Source organism: Centruroides vittatus, unplaced genomic scaffold, assembly GCF_030686945.1.
Source record: "Centruroides vittatus isolate TY-2023 unplaced genomic scaffold, ASM3068694v2 scaffold_373, whole genome shotgun sequence".
NCBI classification, from domain to species: domain Eukaryota; kingdom Metazoa; phylum Arthropoda; class Arachnida; order Scorpiones; family Buthidae; genus Centruroides; species Centruroides vittatus.
Window position 1 is genome coordinate 1,676,637 of NW_027122704.1, and position 22,671 is coordinate 1,699,307.

Below are 22,671 nucleotides of genomic sequence, written 5' to 3' on the forward strand. Positions count from 1 at the left end.
AATAGGTTAGGTTAGGTTAGAACGTGCATCCCACTGTTTCCTTGCTGGAATTAGAGACGAGCCGCCGTCTTGGCTACCTAAGGTAACACTAACCAAAACTTTTACCATATTACATAGATTACAATTAAAAAGGATTACAATTAAACAATTACAATTAAACAAGGATTGCGTGACGACTATTTGATAATAAATCGTCAAAAAATTGCATATAGTTATATTCAGAATCAGTTAGTATACGTTAATGATTTCTTGTTGTATTCTCTACAGAAAAACCCAATAACATAATTAATCCCGAAGAAGAAAGTGAAAATAATCAATATAGTAAAGTTTCAAACAATCTTAAATTAAATATCACGAACTGGAATTGACAAAGCTTAATCCACAAAAATAAAAAGTTAGGAGTTTTCACAATTACTATATAATACTGATCTCTTGGGTATAACTGAAACCTGGCTAGTCACACCAGTTAATGAAATTATTAAAAATAGGATGGAATATACAATTATATCTTCTGATGCACAGAAACCAGTAGGACCAGGGCGACATTATGGAGGCCTTTGTCTAATGATAGAAAAAAAACAGCGGTATTGTAAAATTTATCCAAAAAAGCAAATAATTATATTTTAATCTTGTTTCAAATCGATAATACTGATATGAAATACTTATACAATTATAGTTACGTTAGTTTACGTTCCGCCAGATCAGACGAAATATTTAAAAATCTCGAAAGATGGTAAAATATCTCTCCATATGTATTGTTATTTGGTGATTTTAACTCCAGGATTGCACAGATAATAGATACAGAATACAAAGGGCCAAATAATCTAATTCACTTTAACCGAGAAAAAGATAAAAAAGCACAACAAATTGGGACTTCAATTAATAAAAAAATACTCAACAATCGCAATTAATAGTTTTAAAAACGGAAGAAAAAAAATGATTATCCATCCGAATTCACTTGTATTTCTAATATTGGAAGTTCGGTAATAGACCTAACGATATGTTCTGAATTGCTGTCTGACCTATGTGTAGAAATTCAAGTACTAAATTGCGACCTATCTGATCATTTTCCAGTCAAGACTGTCTTTGAAATGGCAAATATCCAAGTAAATAATAGAGAAGTTCAACCTTATCAAAAAATAAATTATGACTATCTGAATTTTCAAACGCAAATTAGTGGAAAAATTAAAAATTTGTCTAAAATTATACCGGGAAATAAACTAGAGATATATTCCCTATTAGAAAATCTAATAAAAAAATTCAGTAATATAAAATAGATTAATAATATAAAAACCAATGAGTTTAAGAAACCTTGGTATGAATTTACTTGCTATATCTCTAAATTAAAGAAAAATAAAGCCTTAAAGCAGTTTAGGAATATGTCAAACGAAACAAATCTTATAAACTACAAGAAACTTAAAACAATGTATCGTAATTTGTTAAAATCCAAGAAAATAAAATATTTTAAAAATCTAGAACATCAGTTAAAGTTAAATAAAGATAATACTCCGTTTTGGTCAACAGTACGAAAATTACGTAAACAGGATACTGAGAATCAATCGCAAATTGACTTTTTAACCTGGTCACTCTATTATAAAAGAATAACTGCTATAACTAATATAGAGTCGCTAAATCTGAAAAATGAAATTTTAAATCCGGTAATTACCTATGATGAATTGGAGGCATCAATCAACAAAATGAAAACAAAATCTTCACCAGGTATTGATGTAATTATAGTTAAATTCTTAAAATTACTACCACCATCAGAAAAACTGGTATTGCTTGAACTATTCAATTCATTCTACAACTCAGCAAACTTTCCGGAATCTTGAAATACGGTAAAACTGCCAATGATCTATATTAGATATTAGATATTAGATCAAAGGCAGAGAGAGCTATCCGTTACTTGCTTACGGACTTGGCCCTGTTGGAAGAGGAAAGAAGGAAGAGCATGTGGTCGAAGTGTGAAGAGAAAGTAAGATAGGAAAGTGTGAAGTAAGGCCTGGGAGACGCCATGGGCGCTCGCATCGCATTTATTAATAAACTGATTACAGACAATTACAAATAATTACAGTTGGTTGTAACGTGACTACAATATAGACTTTACATCGATGATGTGTACACAGAGCATGGATGGTCAACATAAATATAATTACAGGGTAACAAGATTAAAGTAGGAAAACAGGTACAATTGGCTAGCTCCACAAAAACGTGGCGGCGCTGCGCTCGCCGCGCGTGTTACAACAGGAGACTTAATACTAGCATATATGAAGTAAAATTTCTACATTAATAGGTTAGAGGAACAGAAAACAGCATCACGGCCATTATGCCGCGTTTACAACACATGGGATAACGAAAACGCAATTTGACATTTACAAGGAGCATTACCTTACACATACGCGAGTTAAATAATCCAATACGTAAGATACATGACTATACAAGATGATACGGCTGCCTACACAGCCCCTGTGGATACCAGAAGCTAATACAGAGTTACCAATCCACCGAAAGTACCGTCCAACAGCCGTTCGAATGACCTTTAACAATGCGGCTCTACACCGCCTGGCATTGGTGTGGTTGGTAGATGACGAGTCCTATGTCGCGGTCACAGTACGATAGTTGTTGCACAGCGCCTTTGTGTTTTTGATGTATTTCTTGAGGCTGTTCCAGACATCTTTGTTCTTAAAAATGTCATTCGGTCTTGGGGGCTAGTTGAGACCGTTTTTAAGGCAGGTCCCCATAAACGGGAGCCTTTCTTGCTCGTAGATTGGACAGTCATAGAGAAGATGGTTGCCATCACCTTCGCTTAAGTCGTCGCAATTACATGTGTTAGCCTCTCGTTTGCCGAATCGGCAAAGGTAAGAGGCGAAGTTGCCGTGGCCAGTAAGGATCTGCGAGGTTTCAGCGTCAGGAGTGTAATGTTTGGTCTTTAAGCGGAGATGGATAGATGGGATGTAGTTGTGAGTAGTCCTGCCGGTATCGGCAGAGTCCCAATCACGTTGCCACTGGCTGATTTCAAGCGTGTGCAGTTGATTTTTAAGCCAAGTGTTAGGAAGTCTTTTATAAGTAGGTTCACCGTCTAATATGCTAGCCCTTTTTGCCAGTTTGTCTGCGAGTTCATTACCGGGGATTCCCTGGTGTCCCGGTACCCAGTTGAAGATGACTTTCTTGGTTTTCCCCAGATTATTGGCCGTTGATATTAGCCAATGATCTATAAAAAAAGGAGACATAAAAGATCCCGGAAACAATCGACCTATAGTGTTATTACCAACATTACGAAAATGCTTAACTTCTATACTGGCACAACGATTTCAACGATGGAATGCGGAACTTAACTTGAACTCAAAATTTCAATTCGCATTTATAAATAAATTGAAAATCTGTGGGTGTGGAAAAAAATTCTCAGATTCAATCGCGAAATTATTTTCAATATACAGAATTAACATTATTCATGGTAACCAAATATTCCCAGAATTAAACATAAACCGTGGATTACTACAAGGAGAACCTCTATCTCTATATTTGTTTAATTTTTATGTATGTATGATATGGATAAACTATTTCTACTCGATACTGAAGGAATTCAGATTTCTAGAAGAATTTACCACTATATATTATATGCAGATGATCTAGTACTACTAGCACCAACAAAAATCGTATTGCAACACAAAATAAATATAGTAAACAATTATTTTAATTCTCTGTTTTTAACGATCAATATTTCTAAATCCGAAATCATTATATTTAGAAATAATGTTAAACTTCCAAAACAAGAAAAATCATTCTATTTAACCCTTCAATATACTATGCAAGTCCCACATGGGCACTAGATTAATTATACGATTTAGAAAAATCCCACGTTATTTACTTACTAAAACTGTATAAAATAGAAAGAACTGTTCCAGGATATGCAATTCGAGCCGAAACAAATAGATTCCAACTATATCCGTTTTATTTAAAGAGACTGATTAAACTTTATTATAGATTAAAAAATACTAACGAAGTATAACATAAGATTCTTACATCAAATAATGCAAATTCAAAATAATAACTCAGATAACAATAAAAATCTATGGACTTATAAATTTAATAAATTATTACAATCTTTTGGTGTATCAAACAGATTATTTGATAATTTAGAAACGAATTGGCAATATGGCTGCTCATTAATGATCGAATTAGCATTTTCTCAATCAATAATAATGGATTAAAACTTATTAAATCATCCAGTATACCATCCATGGTACATCAACATTGTAAATATCCAGTCTGCTTCGAATATCAGTATGAATATAAAAAGATTATTAATCCAATTAAGACTCGATAAATATTCATTTTTTATTAATAATACTTATTTGCATTTTACCAAAGACAGGTGTTATTGGTACAACTCAAGTGACTATTCTTTGAACCATTTACTAAGACAGTGTGAAGGACTAAAGTAAAATATTTAAAAGTAAACTAATGACAGAATATACTACTAAATGATTATTATAATGTTACTTGTGATCTTTAAGAAAATGTATATGTATGAACGATTGTCATGTAACAAATGTATACTAATAAATTACTAAAAAAATAACCCCCTGTAACAAGTCTTAGCCTTAATGCAAATAAAAAAATATTTATTATTATTATTATTATTATTATTAAATTTGATTGAAAAATCTGCACACGTTACTGCACAAAATCAACATTAACAATGATTTGTGTGCATATAATAATGTTTATTTTTCCACACATGTACGATATTTCCGCCAGGGAATTTAGAGCACTAGGTGTCACACAAATTCCAATTAGCAAAATACTAAACATATAAATTAATTTCGTATTTCCGACTACTTTTCAGAGAGTGACGGATTACCGGTGGTGTGCCGGATTATCGTGTATTATGTGAAGGAATTCCCGATGTATTCAAAACTTTATTTTTTTAATCATATATTTTATTATTTACTTAAAAAAAAACATTTTCTTTTTAAATTTTATAAAATGAGATAAAATCGATATATTTTGTCCCATACAACTACAAATCATCAAAGCATTTCGATAGCCCATCTAATGGTCTGGAACAAGCACTGAATTTATATATGAATTTAAGAATATTTTTTAACTCATCCTTATTAATCTGTTAATCGTATAATATCCTTAAAATGAATTTGTAAGAATTATAATTAAGTAATCGAATTTTAACAATTTTTATTTACAATTTTATTTTTAAAAATCAATATTAAAAAGTACATAAATTCTTGTATTTTTTAAAACTTTAGTTTTTAAGGTTCATAAAATAATATATTTAAATGTTTATAACATTATAAAATACTTTTTTCTTGTGTATTTTAATGAAATATTCAATTTATAAATTAAAAATTTTAGTTTTTTTTTCCCTTAAAATTTTAAATTAAGAATAAATACATTTGTGATTTAATAATTTTTTTAAAAGAATTTTCAATTATAAGAGTTTCAGGTGACGTTATTTGTGACTGTAATTTGTCATTTTATTGTTACTAAAGTTATTTAAATTATTATTAAATTATTTCATTTAATAACGAAAAATTGTTTAAAATAATTAAATTTATTCATTTAAATGAATAAATTAAGTTAATTTCCAATTTAATTTCATTTAAATCAAATAAACTATTAATTATATATTTATTTTACAATATTTCTGAGGTATAATCAAGATACTGTAATTAAAATTATATCATTTTTTAAATTATAAATAATTAAAAATACATTTTTATAATTTCTATAAATTAAAAAGTAATATAATTTATATAATTTGATTTTTTTAAATAAAATAAATGTCATATATAAAAAATTGTATAATATAAAATGAATAATTAAATGGTAAAAAAACAAAACATGATCTTACTAATTAGTTTATTTGATTTTTTCTGATTTAAATAATAATACTAAATTAAATTATATATAATCAATTTATAATTTATTCAAATAAATATTTATTATGCTGTATTTATGTTTTATTTTAATTTTTTTTTTTTAATTTATAAAAATAAGTTTGAACAGTCTACGAAAGGAAACAGAAATACAATGCCAATTATTCTTTATTATTTTATATATATTTTAATAGTTTATAATAGTAAATGACTTGCCAAAATTACTTAATACTACATAACTTCATGTATAATACAGATTTTTTATATTTTTTCTTTTAAATATTTTATTTTAAAAAATTGATCTATGACCCCCTATTGGTAAGGTCCACCTTTCTGCCCATAGGATACGCAGGAATATGAGAAAATTAGGTACTGTACGCATTTTCAAAATTGCCTGTAATTAACATACAAGTCTGTCGATTTAACGTAGGAAAACGCTTGACTAATAATGATATACAATACTTTTGAATTATGAATTATTCTGATTTATGAATATTTGTATATTATATTTATAATATTAAATTATTTCTAATGTTACACAAATCTAATATATGGTATGTCAAACGATAATTTCATAACGGTTTGCATTTATAATAATAATAATAATAATAACAACCGCAATGAATCTTTTAAAACAAATATTGTAACTTTGGTCGTTTATATTAATGTTTTGATTTTCATTTGTCATTTAATTTATTAACGAAGTAGAATGTTTTCTTTAATTTGATGCACTCTTCTCGTGTTACGCTCTACATCACAATAAAACAATAAGAAGAGTAGAAAAATGAAATTAAAGACAATTTATTTTGAGTTGTAAGAATGTTTTCTTTTTTATATAAAAATCAACTTTTGATGAACTTTTTATAAACAAATTGTACAAAAATTGTTTAAACAAGTACGTGATGTTACAGATTTAACTTCACTAATCCGACAAGCTTGGAATAAGACATGTGCTGTAGTATCGGATTTTATTCACCCTCTTTGAAACTTAATAACTCCTGTGTTTTTTCTCGAAAATTTCTGAAATTTTGTAGGGAGGTTTGTTTATTAGGGGAATTGATGCTGTTAAATTTTGGTGATTAAAGATCGAGGGGGTGGAGAGATAATTGGGTCAAACTTAATGACGATTTTACTCGGTATTAGCATTTACAATATTTTATAAAACTCATCTCTATCTTCAAAATTAAGCTTTTGCCATTTTATAATAGTTAAAAATATAAATTTTTTAAAATAAAATATGATAACAGATGGCGCCAAGAAAATTTTAAATGATGCCCGGGAAAGTTGAGCAACTCGTTGCTGATTTTATTTATTTATTTATTTTATTTTGAAGCCAGATTGAACTTTTCTCTTACATCACTTACATTACGTAGCTATTGATAATTTCGGATATTTCGACTTTCAGAATGGGATAATTATAATTTTATCTATAGGAAAGACTGCACAGTTGATCAAGAAACGGTCAGCAAACTAACGACCACCAGATTCAAATTACATCCCGAACTATTGACTCCATTAGACAAGTGAATCCTGAATTAGTGAGGATCAACCTATAACAACTAAAACAGTGAATTAACACAGATCTACTTATTGAGAAGCTATAAAATTGGCATAAGTTCTGTAGAATTTATACACTTCTTAATATAGAAATATTTTATATCACATATAAGAAAACTTATCAGTTTAAGTTTCTATAAAAAATAAAAGTTCTTTATTCCTTTATTTAAGCCTACTTTATGAACTGGTTCTATTTTATAATATAATAAAAAAATTCCCCCCACTGCATTTTTCCTATTATTTTTAGTCGTAAATAAAATTGCTTATATTACAAAAGTAACATTAATAAACTCATATTTCTGTACATTAAATGCTAGTTTCATCCTTAAGAGATTGGTTTACAAGGAAATTATCATTATATAAATTGAAATGTGCTGCAATAAATATTTGATTTGATAAATTGTAACGAATTCTTTTATAATTAACTTAAATAAAATTTGATAAAAATACGAAGAAGTATGTGAATGTAAGTGGAAAAACAAACAGATTTCTTATTTTTAAATGAATAAAAGAAATTATTATTTACGTTTATCAGTGTTTTCTCCCTACAAAATTGTTGTAAATTTATCTAATTATTATTATCTAATATAAAACATAAATTTTATAAAAATTAATATTTTTATTACATAATAAGCTTGTTTGACATGGTATTTTAAGCGTAGTAAAATAGAAAGAAGGAGTTTGAATGAAGTAATTATTGTTCACCTGAATGAATAATTTAACATTATTATTATTATTATTAAAGAAAAAGCGAACTTCATTAATAATAATAATCACTAATTAATCTCACTATTTTAAAATGCAATTAGGAATTTTTAAAAATATATTTATATATCAAGGAATTTTAATTAAAAATTCCTTCAAATTTTTAGTTAATAAAATTTAAGTTATGCGATTTTAATAAAATAAAACACTTTTTAAAATTATTTCTTAATTTTTTTAATGTTATAATATTCGTAATTAGAATGAGGAATATTTAAACCAAAACAAAATTCATTCACTATTAAATAAATATTTTAAAAAATATTAAATTTAACCGTATGGACACTTGATAGTTACATTTCAGTTATGTATGAACAAATAATATATTTAGATATAATATTATTTATAAAATTTTATAAATCAAATCATTTAATTCAGAAAAGGTACATAAATATATTAAATTTATAACGTTTATTTTCCATTTCGTAAAAATCTTCGTATAAGCTATCACAGTTAAGTGAATAAGTATGTCTGTAAAATAAAATTTAAAAATAAAAATAAATAAATATTAAAAGTAAGTCTACTAAAAATTTTACTTTTATTACTACTGTTTACATCCTGAATATTTTAAAACTATTATTACTGATTTAACAATTTTTTCCTTCTTATTTCTACATAAATAAATATTAAAAATTTTCACAGGGAATTAATATTTTATATTTGTTTCCTCTATTCAAATATAAACATTTTAATCATGTTTATATATATATTAATTTGACAAAGTTCCGATGACCTCCTGGAACTCTGAATTGAAGTACGTGGCACTACTATATTTTATGTATTCCATACATATTAAAATAGATTTTAAATATGTTCGCGGGCCGGATTAGCACATGTACAGTATATGATTAACACTTTCGTTGAAAACAATAGTTATTTTGATAATTTCGTTTTATTTACTGAAGCAATACAGTGTTTCTTAACTTACAATAAACATACTTTCTAACTTAAAGTTAAGCAAACATTTTAATAAAATAGGTATCTATCTTAATTGATTCATAGCAGTTTCGAAATTTAATAAGTATATAACATTACTAAATTACTCAAACAGAATAACGTATTAATACATCACCTTTAAATTTAATCACTGCGATGCAACTTCACGTTATTGAACAGATTAGATGTTAAATAAATCTACTACAATTAATTTCACGGTTCCAGATTCTCGCTAATACTTAGATTTTATTTCGAAAAGTTATACTCTCTTCAGTTATTCTATTTGTTAGTAATATTTCAAAATATTCCAATTCAAAGTAGAGAATAAATGTTTCAAATCGCACAATAAAAATTCACACGCAATATTTTTCAAGGTTGAGTAATCGAATATAAAGTTTTCTGTCCTATTTCAATTAATAATGAAATAAGTAACAATGACGACAAATATCTATGATAAACAACATTGAAATTGGCTTTCTAGCATATTAATTATATTGAAATTTTGATAAATATATTGAAGAAAATGGTTGCAGTTAGCCACTACTGATGTATAAACAATTCAGTAGTTTACTGGCATGAGTATAGATAAAGTTAAATCGTAAATAATTTATAATACTTTATTAATAAACCAATTAAAAATGAAAATAATATACAGTATAAAGTTTCAAAACTTTATTAGCGTATGGATCACCTGTAGAAATGGTTAATTTTTCAATGCTTTCCATTTCCAAGATTTTTCTGTGAATATGTTCATTTTGAAATTATCTATTAATCTATCAGTAACGTTACATAAAAAGGTTATCACGTACCTGTTACAGTGTTCCTGCATACTAAAAATGTTTAAAGATAAATATCAAATAATAAATTACTCAATTTTTTATATAGGCTACACGCATTTGTTGTGTTAAATATGACTAAAAGCTTGGAAAATTTTAATGAAAAGAAGAATAAATTTAATTGCCATAGTAACGATTAACTGAAGCAAAAGTCAGAGAAGACAAGTTGTACCAATTAACTAAATCTTTCAATATTTCTTTCATAAAATCTGTTTAATCTTCTTTGTCATTCGAGTAAATATTTTCTTAAATGTATTCTGTAATTAACTTTACTTCCTCTACAATCTTATTTATTTATTTACTAAATCAAATTACAGGAAAATCCCAATTACAGGTCTGAAAATATATAATAAAAATACGAAAGACTATAACATAATAAGAACGTTTAATGTTTTTCTAACTTTTACTATCGTTCCTTCACATGGTACCGGGAAGATCCGACAAAGAAAAATGTAAGACAAAGATTAAAAAATAGTAAAAAGACAATCATAATGTTCAATGTTATGCAGCTCAAATAAAAACTGCCAAAACTCGCTTAGCACCAGAAAAATCCAATTGACATTCAAAACGATTGTAAAATGCTACCAGTTTATAAACAATATTAGACTTGTACATAGAAATTTTAAATGTAAAATAGTTTCTAGTAGATACAGATATAATTGTTCTAACAAAACAGCAGCTTCAATTTAAAACTGCATACATTAAATATAACAAAATGTCAAAGATGGAAAATGCCTTACAATCTCTTCTTGATTTAACATGAATTTCTTTCTACAATGTCTTATAATACGGTTAACTGTTTTACTCTGTGTTCAACTGTCATCAGACGTGTATTCCACATCACTGCCGCAAATAAAATCTGCGAGTAGACAAGAGCTGAATACAAAGCTTATTATAGTGAACATATTCTGGTCATATTACCAAGGTTATATTCATTAACGGTATATTATATCTATAATAGCTGCATCACTGATGATTTATACCATAAAATATAGTCTAAGTATTACATATGAACTCGGATGGTTTTCTGCCAGAAAATAATGTAGAAACTTTACGAATTTAATCAATACACGTCAATATGATTTATCAAACAATCTCCAATCCAATCATTTTGGTAATTTTCTATTTTTACTACAGTTATAATACGAATTTTATTTTGCCATGGAAAAAAAATCGATATAGTAAACTGAACTGAGACACATTTTTAGATATTCGGAATCGGATTACTGGAAGAATTGACCAGTTTTTGGTTATGTTTTATATTTACGTAAAGTATAACTGTAACACACTCCATTGAAACAAATCCTTAAAAACAAGGTAACGAAACAATAAAAAAAAACACTAAATCTAAGTTAAAGATAGATTTTGTTTAGTAAATTTTTTAAAAATATTTTTATAATGCTGTTAATTCCTATTGATTATTTTAAACAATATTTTTTAAAAGTAACTACGTAGGAAACAACTTAATAAAAACAACAAATTTAATATTGAAACGATTTATTTTAACATTAAATTTGTTGTTTATATTTTAGAGGATGGAGGGGGGCTGTTTTCACTTACAATTGCTATATTACTCCCTTCTAAAACTTCCACTTCTTTTGCTTCACCGTCGTCGTAGAAATAAAAAAATTTTTGCAAGTTCTCATAGAAAATTGTATATTTTCAGTGTGAAAATTGTACGCTTTAAAGTGATACATAAGTGGAATTTCAAAAAGAAGTAATGTATCAATTATAAGCGAAAAAAAAAATCGTTTAAAAAGGAGGTTTAAAATTAAGATTATTTATTTTCAAATAAATATATTCTCTAGATTTTTAAAAATAGCAGAAAAATACAAATTGAAATGATTGAAAATTTACTCTTTTTTTATATAAAACAAAGATTGATGCCAGGTGACATTCAACTCTTGCATTTGCAAAGTACATATAATAAAGAGACGATAATATTTGATGCATATAGGTTCATAGAAAGCGATCACAGGCCCTAGGGCCTCTGTATTTACTGACGAGACGTTCTCAGTTTATCATATTACTTTTACTTCACTTGAAATTACGCAAATTAATTTACTAGAGTCGATAATTAAAATTTTATTATATAGATTCTCTTACGATCGCCGATGTAGATCTGGGCCCCAAGGCTATACTGTGTTGTATATATATCCAGAATTATATATCTATGTAAATAAAATGAAGTTTTCTCGACGTACTTGAACAAATTATTTTAGAATTTAGAAACATATTTTACAAATGATAAATTTCTAAGTTTATATTTTATAAAATTAATTAGAGACTATTATCCACAAAAGTGAGCCTAATGGATAGTTAGAAAGTTTATTTAATACAATAAAATAATAAACACTGCATTTGTGCTCGAGGGTTACATATTATACGTATAATAACTTTAATTAAATGTAAAAAAAAACACACAACTCTATTAAAATCATTTCACTGACAAAATTCGTTTAATTTAATAATTAAATATACTAAAATTAAACAAATTATATATCACCTTATGTATCAACCACTTTATACAGGTAAATCGTATTCCGTTTATACACTTAATTAACTATTGTTTCATGATGTAAAGCAATTTATTATAAGAAAATTAATTCATTATTACTTAATTAATGAAAATTTTAAATTAAAAATATAATTAAGTTTTATTTAACCTATTGATTCTGTTGCTTAATTTATGAGTAAGGTAAGATTTATATACTAAACTAACATCATCACAGTTTAATTTTTTAATTAGTTTATTTATTATATCCCACTGTAGTCCATCCGTTTGTTTGTCTGTCTTTCCTTAATCTCGAGAAAGGGGTGAGATACATACAATATGAAATCTGATATGGACACCTTATGGACATGAGGCCCTAATTAACTGTATATAAACTCATATTATTTCATGTCAAATATTTTCCCCTGAAAGATGTTAGACACATGACCGGCACGACTCTGTAGTTAAAGGAAAAGTATGATGTACAGGGGCAAGCCACTACTAATTTAAGGTGGAGAGCATATTTTTTAAATTAAATAAATTAAAAATATGATTAAAAATTACAGCCGGGCATTATAACATTGTCACAATAAATAATTGCTCGTTCCAGTTTAATTCCAATTTCAGTTTATGTTAAAAAGCATTAGTTATTTTAAGTTTTATTGTAATTAATTGCATATAAAATACGTAATCAATATTTAATCATGATTATTACTAATTAAATTTAAAATTTTATGATTAAATTATTATTAATATGTGTAAATTGTAATTATTCAAGAATATTTATTATTAAATAATAATTTGATATAAGATGCGCTTTTTTTATGTGTCTTAGTTACTTGTTATAATTACTTTAAAATTTTAATATAGTGAAATCATTTAAATTAATATGTTTAAACTTTGATAAATTAATTAAAACTTCTAATTAGTAAAAATTAATCAATAATTTTTTTTACATTTTAATGAAAAATATTCACTTTCTTTCATAAAAAAAATAAAATGAAATAAAATATAATTAAAATATTCTTAAAGGTTAATTATTATTCAATTTAATCAAACTTCAAGCTAAGTTAGTTAAAACGTATCTATAGACATAATAAAGAAGAAACAATATTTAAAACAAAGAAACTTAATGAGACATTAATCTTTATGTGGATTTTTCTAAATATAATGATAATCGTTCAATTAGCATAATATCTTTGAAGACTTGATCTTAAAGATACCTTGAGGATATATGTTAAATAGTAACACATGGTTTTATCATACTAAATTGCCTGATTATATAGGCAGATCGACTTTCTTTCTCTTCTATCTTCATATCACTAATGGATGTACAAAAAGATCTTTCATCTGAGGAATTACAGAAATTAATTTGGAAATTAACACTAATAAGTTTGATATAATGAGAAAATAAGTATATATATATAAACTGTTAAATAGAATCAATGAAGAACGTTTCACCGCCCTTACTTTTATGCAAATACAGTTAATTGTAAAAGAAAATGCAAAATACAAAAAAGCAAGAATGGAATAAAAAGCGAGATAATTAGTTAAAATCTTATACAATAGCTGACTATTACAAAGGATAATCTGATTAAATTATAAAGACTTGAAGGTGACACACAGGCAGATTCAATTGATAAAAAACGACTTTTATAAATAAACTTTGAAAAAGTCAACTATAAAATTCCAACAGAAGTTAACCGCAGTATTAGTTTCATTCATCATCAATATATTAAAAGCCGAATAATGATATGACTAGAAATATGGATGTTCTCTTTGAAATTCATGGGTGTTTATAAAAACTTATTGATGTTAATATGTTGTGTGTACAGGTTATGGAGTAATTAAAATTACAAGAGAATAAATACTAATTTTTTGCGCATTTTTAGCATATATATTATACCATTTTGGAAAGAATTCAATGCATATTGGTTAATATAATCAATGTCGTGATAAACATAATTCATGAAGTTGGTAAATTAACGATAGCATGTAATTATGTGATTCCTTTATATAAACTAATGAAGGAATTGATCAAAGGTCAATAGAAAATTTAAAATATTTAGTATTAATTCAGCTATAAATTATTTTAAAACTTTTATTTATTTTTATTAAACGATAATATATTAGCTATCAAAATATTTATTACGCATTCGAAATGCAAATTATGTAGTTACTTCTAGTTTGAATTGAGGCGAAAATATTATAGATTCTTTTATGCCTTATTAAATTTCTGATGCACTAATTATTTAAAATTGCTATTTTAACTATCCCGTTTAAAATTAAAATTAATTATTATTATATTTAATCTACATAATTATGATTTATCGTTTATTTATTTTATAAAACTTTAATAAAATTCACATTTGATTTATATAATAATAAGTGAAATAAAAGATAAAAGTGTTAAAAGTTTTATAGTTTATGTAACAGATATTTGCAAGTTAATTAAAAATTATAATCTGCGTTTAGAGAATAAATCAAATTATAAATTGTAAATTTTATTTTTATTAAGATTTCAATTTAAGTATCAAACTAATTGTGTTTGACAATAAATAAAAAAATTATTTCATATCTTTCTACAGGCGAGAAAATTACATATTTTATTATGTGAATGATTTAATTAAAAGGCTTTAAGATATTTATATCATATACTAAATATACAGCATTTAGTACATTATAAATCTAATTCTATTTTTAAAAAATAAACTAAAACTCAGACATAGAATAAAATCATTTTGTTCCAAGTTCAGTTTCCATTTCAGCGAAATACATTTTTGTCAATACTTCTGTGTTTAAATTTTTCTTTATTCTTTGAATAAAATATGATTTATGTATTGAATTTTATATTTAAAAATGTTTAGAAAGTATGAATAACTCAGCTAACAGCCAACTCTCATTAAAGAGGCCAGCAGAACCATTTAGTCAGGACCTCATAGCATTTATTTACATAATAAATGCAATGAGGTCCTGACTAAATAGTAAAAATATTTAATTCCTTTTTACTAAATTTTATTATTTAAAAAAAATATATAATACAATTATAAACCCCTTTAATATACTGGGGTCTAAAAATGTAAGTAGAATCTCTCGGTATTTAAAGAGGCCAAGTGTATAATGCTCTTGTTTTAAATCATTTTTAATATAAATAATTAGATACATATGTTTATATTTAGAAGATAATAAAATCCACAATGAAAAATATACTGTGTTAGGATATAACTCCATCAGATTTAAACATATGCCATTATAGATTATTAAGTTATTCAATATCTTGAAGTAATTACCTAGTGCAAATTTTAAAATTTCGATCTTATTCTTAAAAAATAAGCTTATTTTTTATTATAATAATTAGAATAAACGAAATATCAAAATCTTTACGTTAAAATTACATTTATTTATTTAATTTATAATTATAAAATTACTGAGAAAAATTCTAAAAACTATTAAAATATTTAGTGCAGTAATTCTTAAAACACTTTCATAGACTTAAGTAATTCTAGGAATATATTTTAACTAGATTTTTCTTTTCCCAAATATATTTTTTTAAAGTATAAATCCAATGGGAAAATAAAAATATTTCCAACATTTTCGAATACATTCGAATATCATAACAAATATATCTTACCAGGAATTTATTTCCTTGCAAATGTCATAAAAAAACTTTTATTACTGCAGATTTTCTAATATACAAATTTTTAAAAAATTTCTTCGATATAATTAACATAAATATTAACTAATTAACATAAAAATATATTAATTTTTTAAATACAAAAAAGTTAAATTTAATAATAATTATAAAATTGTTTAAATTTTGAGAATTCGAAACAAAAAACATTAAATAATCGATATATATCATTTTATAAAGGATGTTAGCATTAGTAAATTTGTCCTTGATTTAATTCTTAAACACAGAGTAAAGAATTTTATTTAAAGAATTTAATATAATATTTATTAATTAATAATTATGTTTATTAAGTTTGTTAAGCATTCTTGCTATTAACTCACATTTAAATTAATTAAATAATCATTTTCATAATTGCTATCATAACAAACACGAAGTTGAAAACAGAAAATGTTTTCAATGGGATGAAAAATAGATTAAGAAGTTTCTTAATCAATTCATAAGTTGTTTTTTCGATAGAAACTACAAAAAACTTTTGTTTTTTTTTCCTTTCTAAATATTTACAAAGATTTAAAATTTTATTTTATTTTTAAATTCCTGTATTATACACATACGCAAGATAATATAAATGTTTACATAAAAAGAAATAACAAATAATATATAGATATTTGAAAGAACTTACTCTGTGAAAAACTGTTGAATTTGCACATGAACGAACCAAGAATATAATGCGATTCTGCCAAATTATTCACAAAATGCACCCATATACAAAATAAACATATCATAAGATCAGCGATAGCTAAATTCACCAAGTATATGTTTATAGTGGTTCTCATCGAATGATTCAATATAACTGTAAGTATAACTCCTATATTCCCGATCACGCCGACTATAGTGGCAGATATACAAATTATCAACTTGAAACATTCTTTCCATGTAAACGAAGAAAAAATATCTGTTGATATATTATAAGTAAAAGCCGTAAAATTATAATCGATTATGTCGTATGTGACGCATTCACGATCCTCCATGTTATATCATATGAACTGTAAAATCGTGTAGAAGTTGGTCACCTGTAGGCAAGGACCGTTGTGGATTGCTAACTTTGCTTCTCTTCTAAACCGTCCTTTTAGGGAGAAGTGGGCGTCTCGTGCGCACGCGCTTTATCCCGCTTCTAGTGACATGGACAGATGTGATCTTCAGCGTTAGTTAACGACGATACACTTCCGTACATATGAATAATTTTCTTCGAGATGATTATTACTTTATTATCCGGTGTTGATATCTTTCTGTAAAATAATTATTTTATTAATTTATTTAAAAATATCTTTAAACACCCCACGTGTCTGTATTGCATCACTCTACGCTCCACCTCAAGTCTAAGTTCCTGTTATCTTTCCTTATTCTCTTATTCAAATATTATAAATGATTTTGTAAATTAAAAATTCTATTATAGTAATTAAATAAAATGAATAAATATTTATCATATTTTTATACATACAAAATTGACAATTTACAATAATATTTAAAAGTAAATTGATGTTAAATACAAAATAAAAATTGTGTTTCTAGCTACGGGTATTTAAATTAAAAATAAACATTGTATTTTGGTAAACTTTTCTTCGTAATTTATCCATTTAATCTTTTGTTTGTATTGTCATAGTTTCTACGTTATTATTTTTCATTATTTAAAAAAAAATACATGTATAATTTTTTATCCTTATCATTTTTCTTTGCCTGACTAGAAAAGTCATTATTTTATGGTATTATGATTTCATCCATTTTTCATCTGTTAGTGCTTTTTAGTTAAATATTGTGTTGTCCCTCCTCTAAATAAAATTAATGTATTTTAAAGGGTTAACGTCAATATTGACTAATAATTTCACGGTTTTTTAATTTGTTTTTCTATTATTCTTTCTATAGGAAACAGTTTTAAAGGTTAAGATATCATTTTTGGCGCGTGATATATAACAATAAATATTATTCTTATTGATTACATACTTACGCTATTTCTCTGTAACAATTTTCTGATTTTAATGTTTAAATACTCTCACAAAGTACTTTGAAATTGTTAAATCAAGATTACGTTTTAAACATTCATATATTATTCATTATACAAGTTATATTTTATAGAATGCTTTACAGCAATAACATTAAAACAAAGTATTTTTAATGGTAAAATTTATATAAATTTATAAGGAAATATTAAAGTTTAAAAAATTCATATGGATAATTTCATTTTAAACCTATTATAAAGTTATTTAATGATTTAATTTTTAAGAAATGACAAATTTAAAGGTCTATTTTTAAATGAAAAATGAATACGAAGGTAATTTACATGATTTTATTTAAATTTATGACTATGATATGTCACACTTTTACATAAATATTGTCTTCACTGTCATAAAACTTTTTCGTTTTCATTGAATTCAATGCATCTTTTATTCTTTCAACTTAAAAGAAATATCAATTTTTCAATTTCTTAATGGTTGTCACTTATTATTATTATTAACTATAGTTAAAAATACTGTAATCTTATGATAAAAAATGCCAATTTTGTGTTATAAAATTACTACTAAATGAAAAGAATTTGTTTGAAATACTTTTGAATAAAAAATTAATTAATTTTTTTTTAATATTAAAAAAAATTACTTAAATTTTGAATTAAAAAATTGTAGAATCATCGTTTTATTTCAAGTTTTTAAATACATTTGAATTAAATTAAATAATTTTTAAAACGTATCTTTTAATAAAATGTTTATTATATTTCGCAAAAGGAATGTATCTCATTTCTTAATATTAAATACAAAATAAATAATCCTATAGTACTAAATCTATATTATACTGTAATATAAAATTTTAAAATAATTTTAATATATTTTAATAATAATAAATTAATTTCTTTTAAGTTAATGATTGGGTTGCAATTTGAAAAAGATTATAATATATAAATTTCAAACTTCTTCTTAAATGTATTTACATAGATTACCTGCATGACTCTGTTGTTATCAGGAAAAGTATGATGTACAGGGGCAAGCCACTACTAATTTGAGGTGGAAAGCATATATTGCAAATTAAATTAATTAAAAATTGCAGCTCGGTATTGTGACGTTGTCACAATAAAATAATTGCTCGTTAAGTTTCCCTTTAATCATTTGTTTAAGAGACAAGTCAAATAAATTTATTAATAAATAGAATAACTAAATATTGTATATCAGTTAATTATTTTTAAAGATGGAGTAAAATAAGCATAACATATGCGCCTAAATACTATACATATACATTTATAAGCTCCTTTATAACTCAATATAAGCAATTCTTTATCATAACAGCAAGGTAAAAAGTTGTTACGTGGCATGACAGTTGTGGCATTAGGCATTTGTCACATATTTTGATAGTAGTTTACTATTGTCATTTGGAAAGTATAAAATGGATCCTGACAAAAAACTCTTCGAAAATAATCCTAAATTCTGTATTAGAAGATCATTAATGTCAGAAGCTTCGATATAAATTGATATATAGTTTTAAACTGACGAAATTTTAACTTATTAAGGCACCTATATAACTCAATAAAGCCATGTATTAAATTTATTAAAAATGTTTTAGTAGAAAAATAAATATATTATATTAATATAATTATGTTATCAATATTAATAAATAAATTTACTTATATAATGATAAAATTAGATTAAGAAAATGTAAATGTAAATTGAACATTATTACTGTTTATTTTTATAAGGTAATTAATTCACTCTTTCAAATAAAATTAATGGTCAATTTTATTTTTATCAATTGTTTATTGATTTAATTTATTCTTTAATTGTGGAGTAGTTTAAATGAATCTTATCTTTAATTACTAAAGTCTATAATGAAATTTAGTAGTTACTGTTTAATTTAATTATACGATTTATTCTTATTAAATATACATTTTAAAACAGAAATATTTATTCAATTAATTTTTAAATTAGGATTAAACTTGAATAAATTTAGATTATTTTTAATTAATTAATATTTAAAGATTAAATTTGTACTTTATCAATAAAAATTTATAAGTTTTTAATTATATTTTTATTACTTTTTACATAAAAATACAGTAAAGTACATATTAAAATTGCTATTTTTATTTAATTTATTTATTATAATATTTCATTTAAAGTAAAATTTAATTATCATTAATGAAATTAAAAATAATTTTTTAAAATAATATGACAATTTACTTTTTCGTTGTTGAATTTAAACAATTTTAAATTGATTTATTACAATAATATTATATTTATAATGTCATTTATACAGTAGTATCTTTATAAAGAGAATTTTTAAAAAATATTAGCTTTGTAAATTAAATAACATAATTCTAAAGGAATTTAATTCAGAAATTTGTGATGCAGAATGTCAGATATTTATTAAAACTGACTATTTAATTAGAAAAGACAATAAGAAAAAGTGATATAATAATGTTAACGTACAGCAATTTTTACAAATTATACAACAGAATTTAATATATTCAGCACATTTATGGCATTCTAAAGAATGATAATCAAATGTATGATAGGAAAATATATGTAATAAATTCATGCCAATACATTTTCTTAATTTTGGAATTTGTAAGTCATTGAGTAATCATATATATAACGAATATGAAAACAAAATACTTTAAAATCGTTGACATTTTGTATAATTAACTAACAAATAAAAAAAAAGAGCTAATTATTATCAGAAGAATGGCGTAAAGAAGATTTAATGCTGCTATCTATTAACGATCTTCTTGTTACTTGTACTTTTGTAGCAAGCAGACAATATCGCTAACGTTGTAAGAATAGTAAAGCCGTCAAAGTTTCACTAATTCTTGTAATTTGAAGCTAGATAAAAATAAAATAAAATAAAAGAACAAGGTAGAATGAGAAGATATAATTCTTAAAGTAAAACTAATCTACAAGGTGTTATGAAAAGATTTTTTTAATGTTATTTTCCTTATTATAAACTAAACTCATTTCTAATTAAGTAATGACTGTTTAAATTATGATTATGATTCTAGTAATAATAATAATAATAATAATAATAATAAAATATTATTGATTTAAGATAATCTTTAATATAATTTATTTAAATAAATGTAACAAAACAGGGTTATTAATTGCTTTATTAAAATATTTAAAGAAGAATTGTTAAAAGCTGAGAAGTCGTTCTGATTTTATTAAATTATTAAATAAATATTCTTATTATTTAACATAATATTATTAATAAATTTAAGAAACGAAATGAAATATTTATATATATTTAAAATGACTAAATAAGTTTTTAAAATATATACAAATTAATATTTTTAATATAAACTTAAGCAGTTGATGTAGCTTATTTTTAAAAAAATTTCCATTAAAAATACTGTTAAGTATTAACTAATGGAGCCTTTATAGAAATCCTTTATATTAAGTGGTATCATAAACAATATTAATATATTACCTATCAATATCTGGAAAGTAAATAATCTCAAGTGGTTGCTATTATAATATTATATAACGACGACTAATTTAATTAATGGTATTATATAATCGTCGTTGTTTTTATTGCACGTAGCCCTATTGCGTTACTTTTACAACGAATAAATTCAATATATCTATAATAATATTGATAATCTTGTCTAGAAGAAAAATAATTTTATAAAGGTTTATTTAAATTTCATAAATTATTAGAACTCGAGAAAAGTTTAATACTTTAGAAAAGTACGTTTATGTTATGCGATAAGGTTACACTTTAGCATAATTATGAACGTTAAACGATTCATAATCTGAACGACAAACAGGTATTTCCAATTACCGACAACAAATTTGTCTCCTGTCACATGTCATACTAGTAAACTATCGCATGTACCAGAACCAATACGTGTGTTACGATCCTATCTTTGCTTGTCGCTATCTCAACAGTTGGAAAGCAATTATAGTTTATCGAAAATTACATTCAAAATTAGCGACTGAGAAATAAGATGAAGGAAAAATATATAAACAATAGCCCTAAATGCTCAAGTGATACTTGTAAGATAATGGGATAATAGAATAGAATTGGATCGATAATCACTAAACGTTAAAACTTTCACAAGTTCAGTGAAGTAAGTTAATATCTTCTAAGTACAAGATTTTGTTCCATGCCACGGAATCCTACAGAAGATCATCATGACAGCTGTTGTTCTTTCAGTATAAATCCTTTCTAACATCTGTCGCTAACCTGACAGGATTGGTAAAGTATACACTTCAATAAAAACTGATAAATATAATATAGAAATAGGAACTTCGTCTTATATAAAAATATTAATATATTAATACTTAAAATAACTAATATTTAGATCAGATTTATTTGTTTTTATTTGAAAGAATACCCAGCAGATGGCGCTATACAATATATATATATTTTTTTCTTTTGTTATTTAAGTATATTTATCACGTTTTAGGAATTAGTAAGTCATACAGCAAAGCGCGTGTACATCTCGAATATACTAAATATTTTAATTAGATTAACTGTAAGGATTATTTATAATTCACGCAGCGACATTCGTAACATTTATTCATT

At 24.7% G+C, this 22,671-nt stretch overlaps 1 protein-coding gene across 1 annotated transcript in view; it reads right to left on the reverse strand.

Moving 5' to 3' along the window:
- Positions 1–17,195, reverse strand: part of LOC136988636 (QRFP-like peptide receptor) — a 123,812-nt gene extending 106,617 nt beyond the window's left edge. Inside the window, exon 1 of the mRNA XM_067286548.1 lies at positions 16,793–17,195. Within this exon, the coding sequence (XP_067142649.1) occupies positions 16,793–17,141 (349 nt within the window). The 5' untranslated portion in view covers positions 17,142–17,195. The remainder of the gene's footprint in view (positions 1–16,792) is intronic.
- Positions 17,196–22,671: the final 5,476 nt, after the last annotated feature.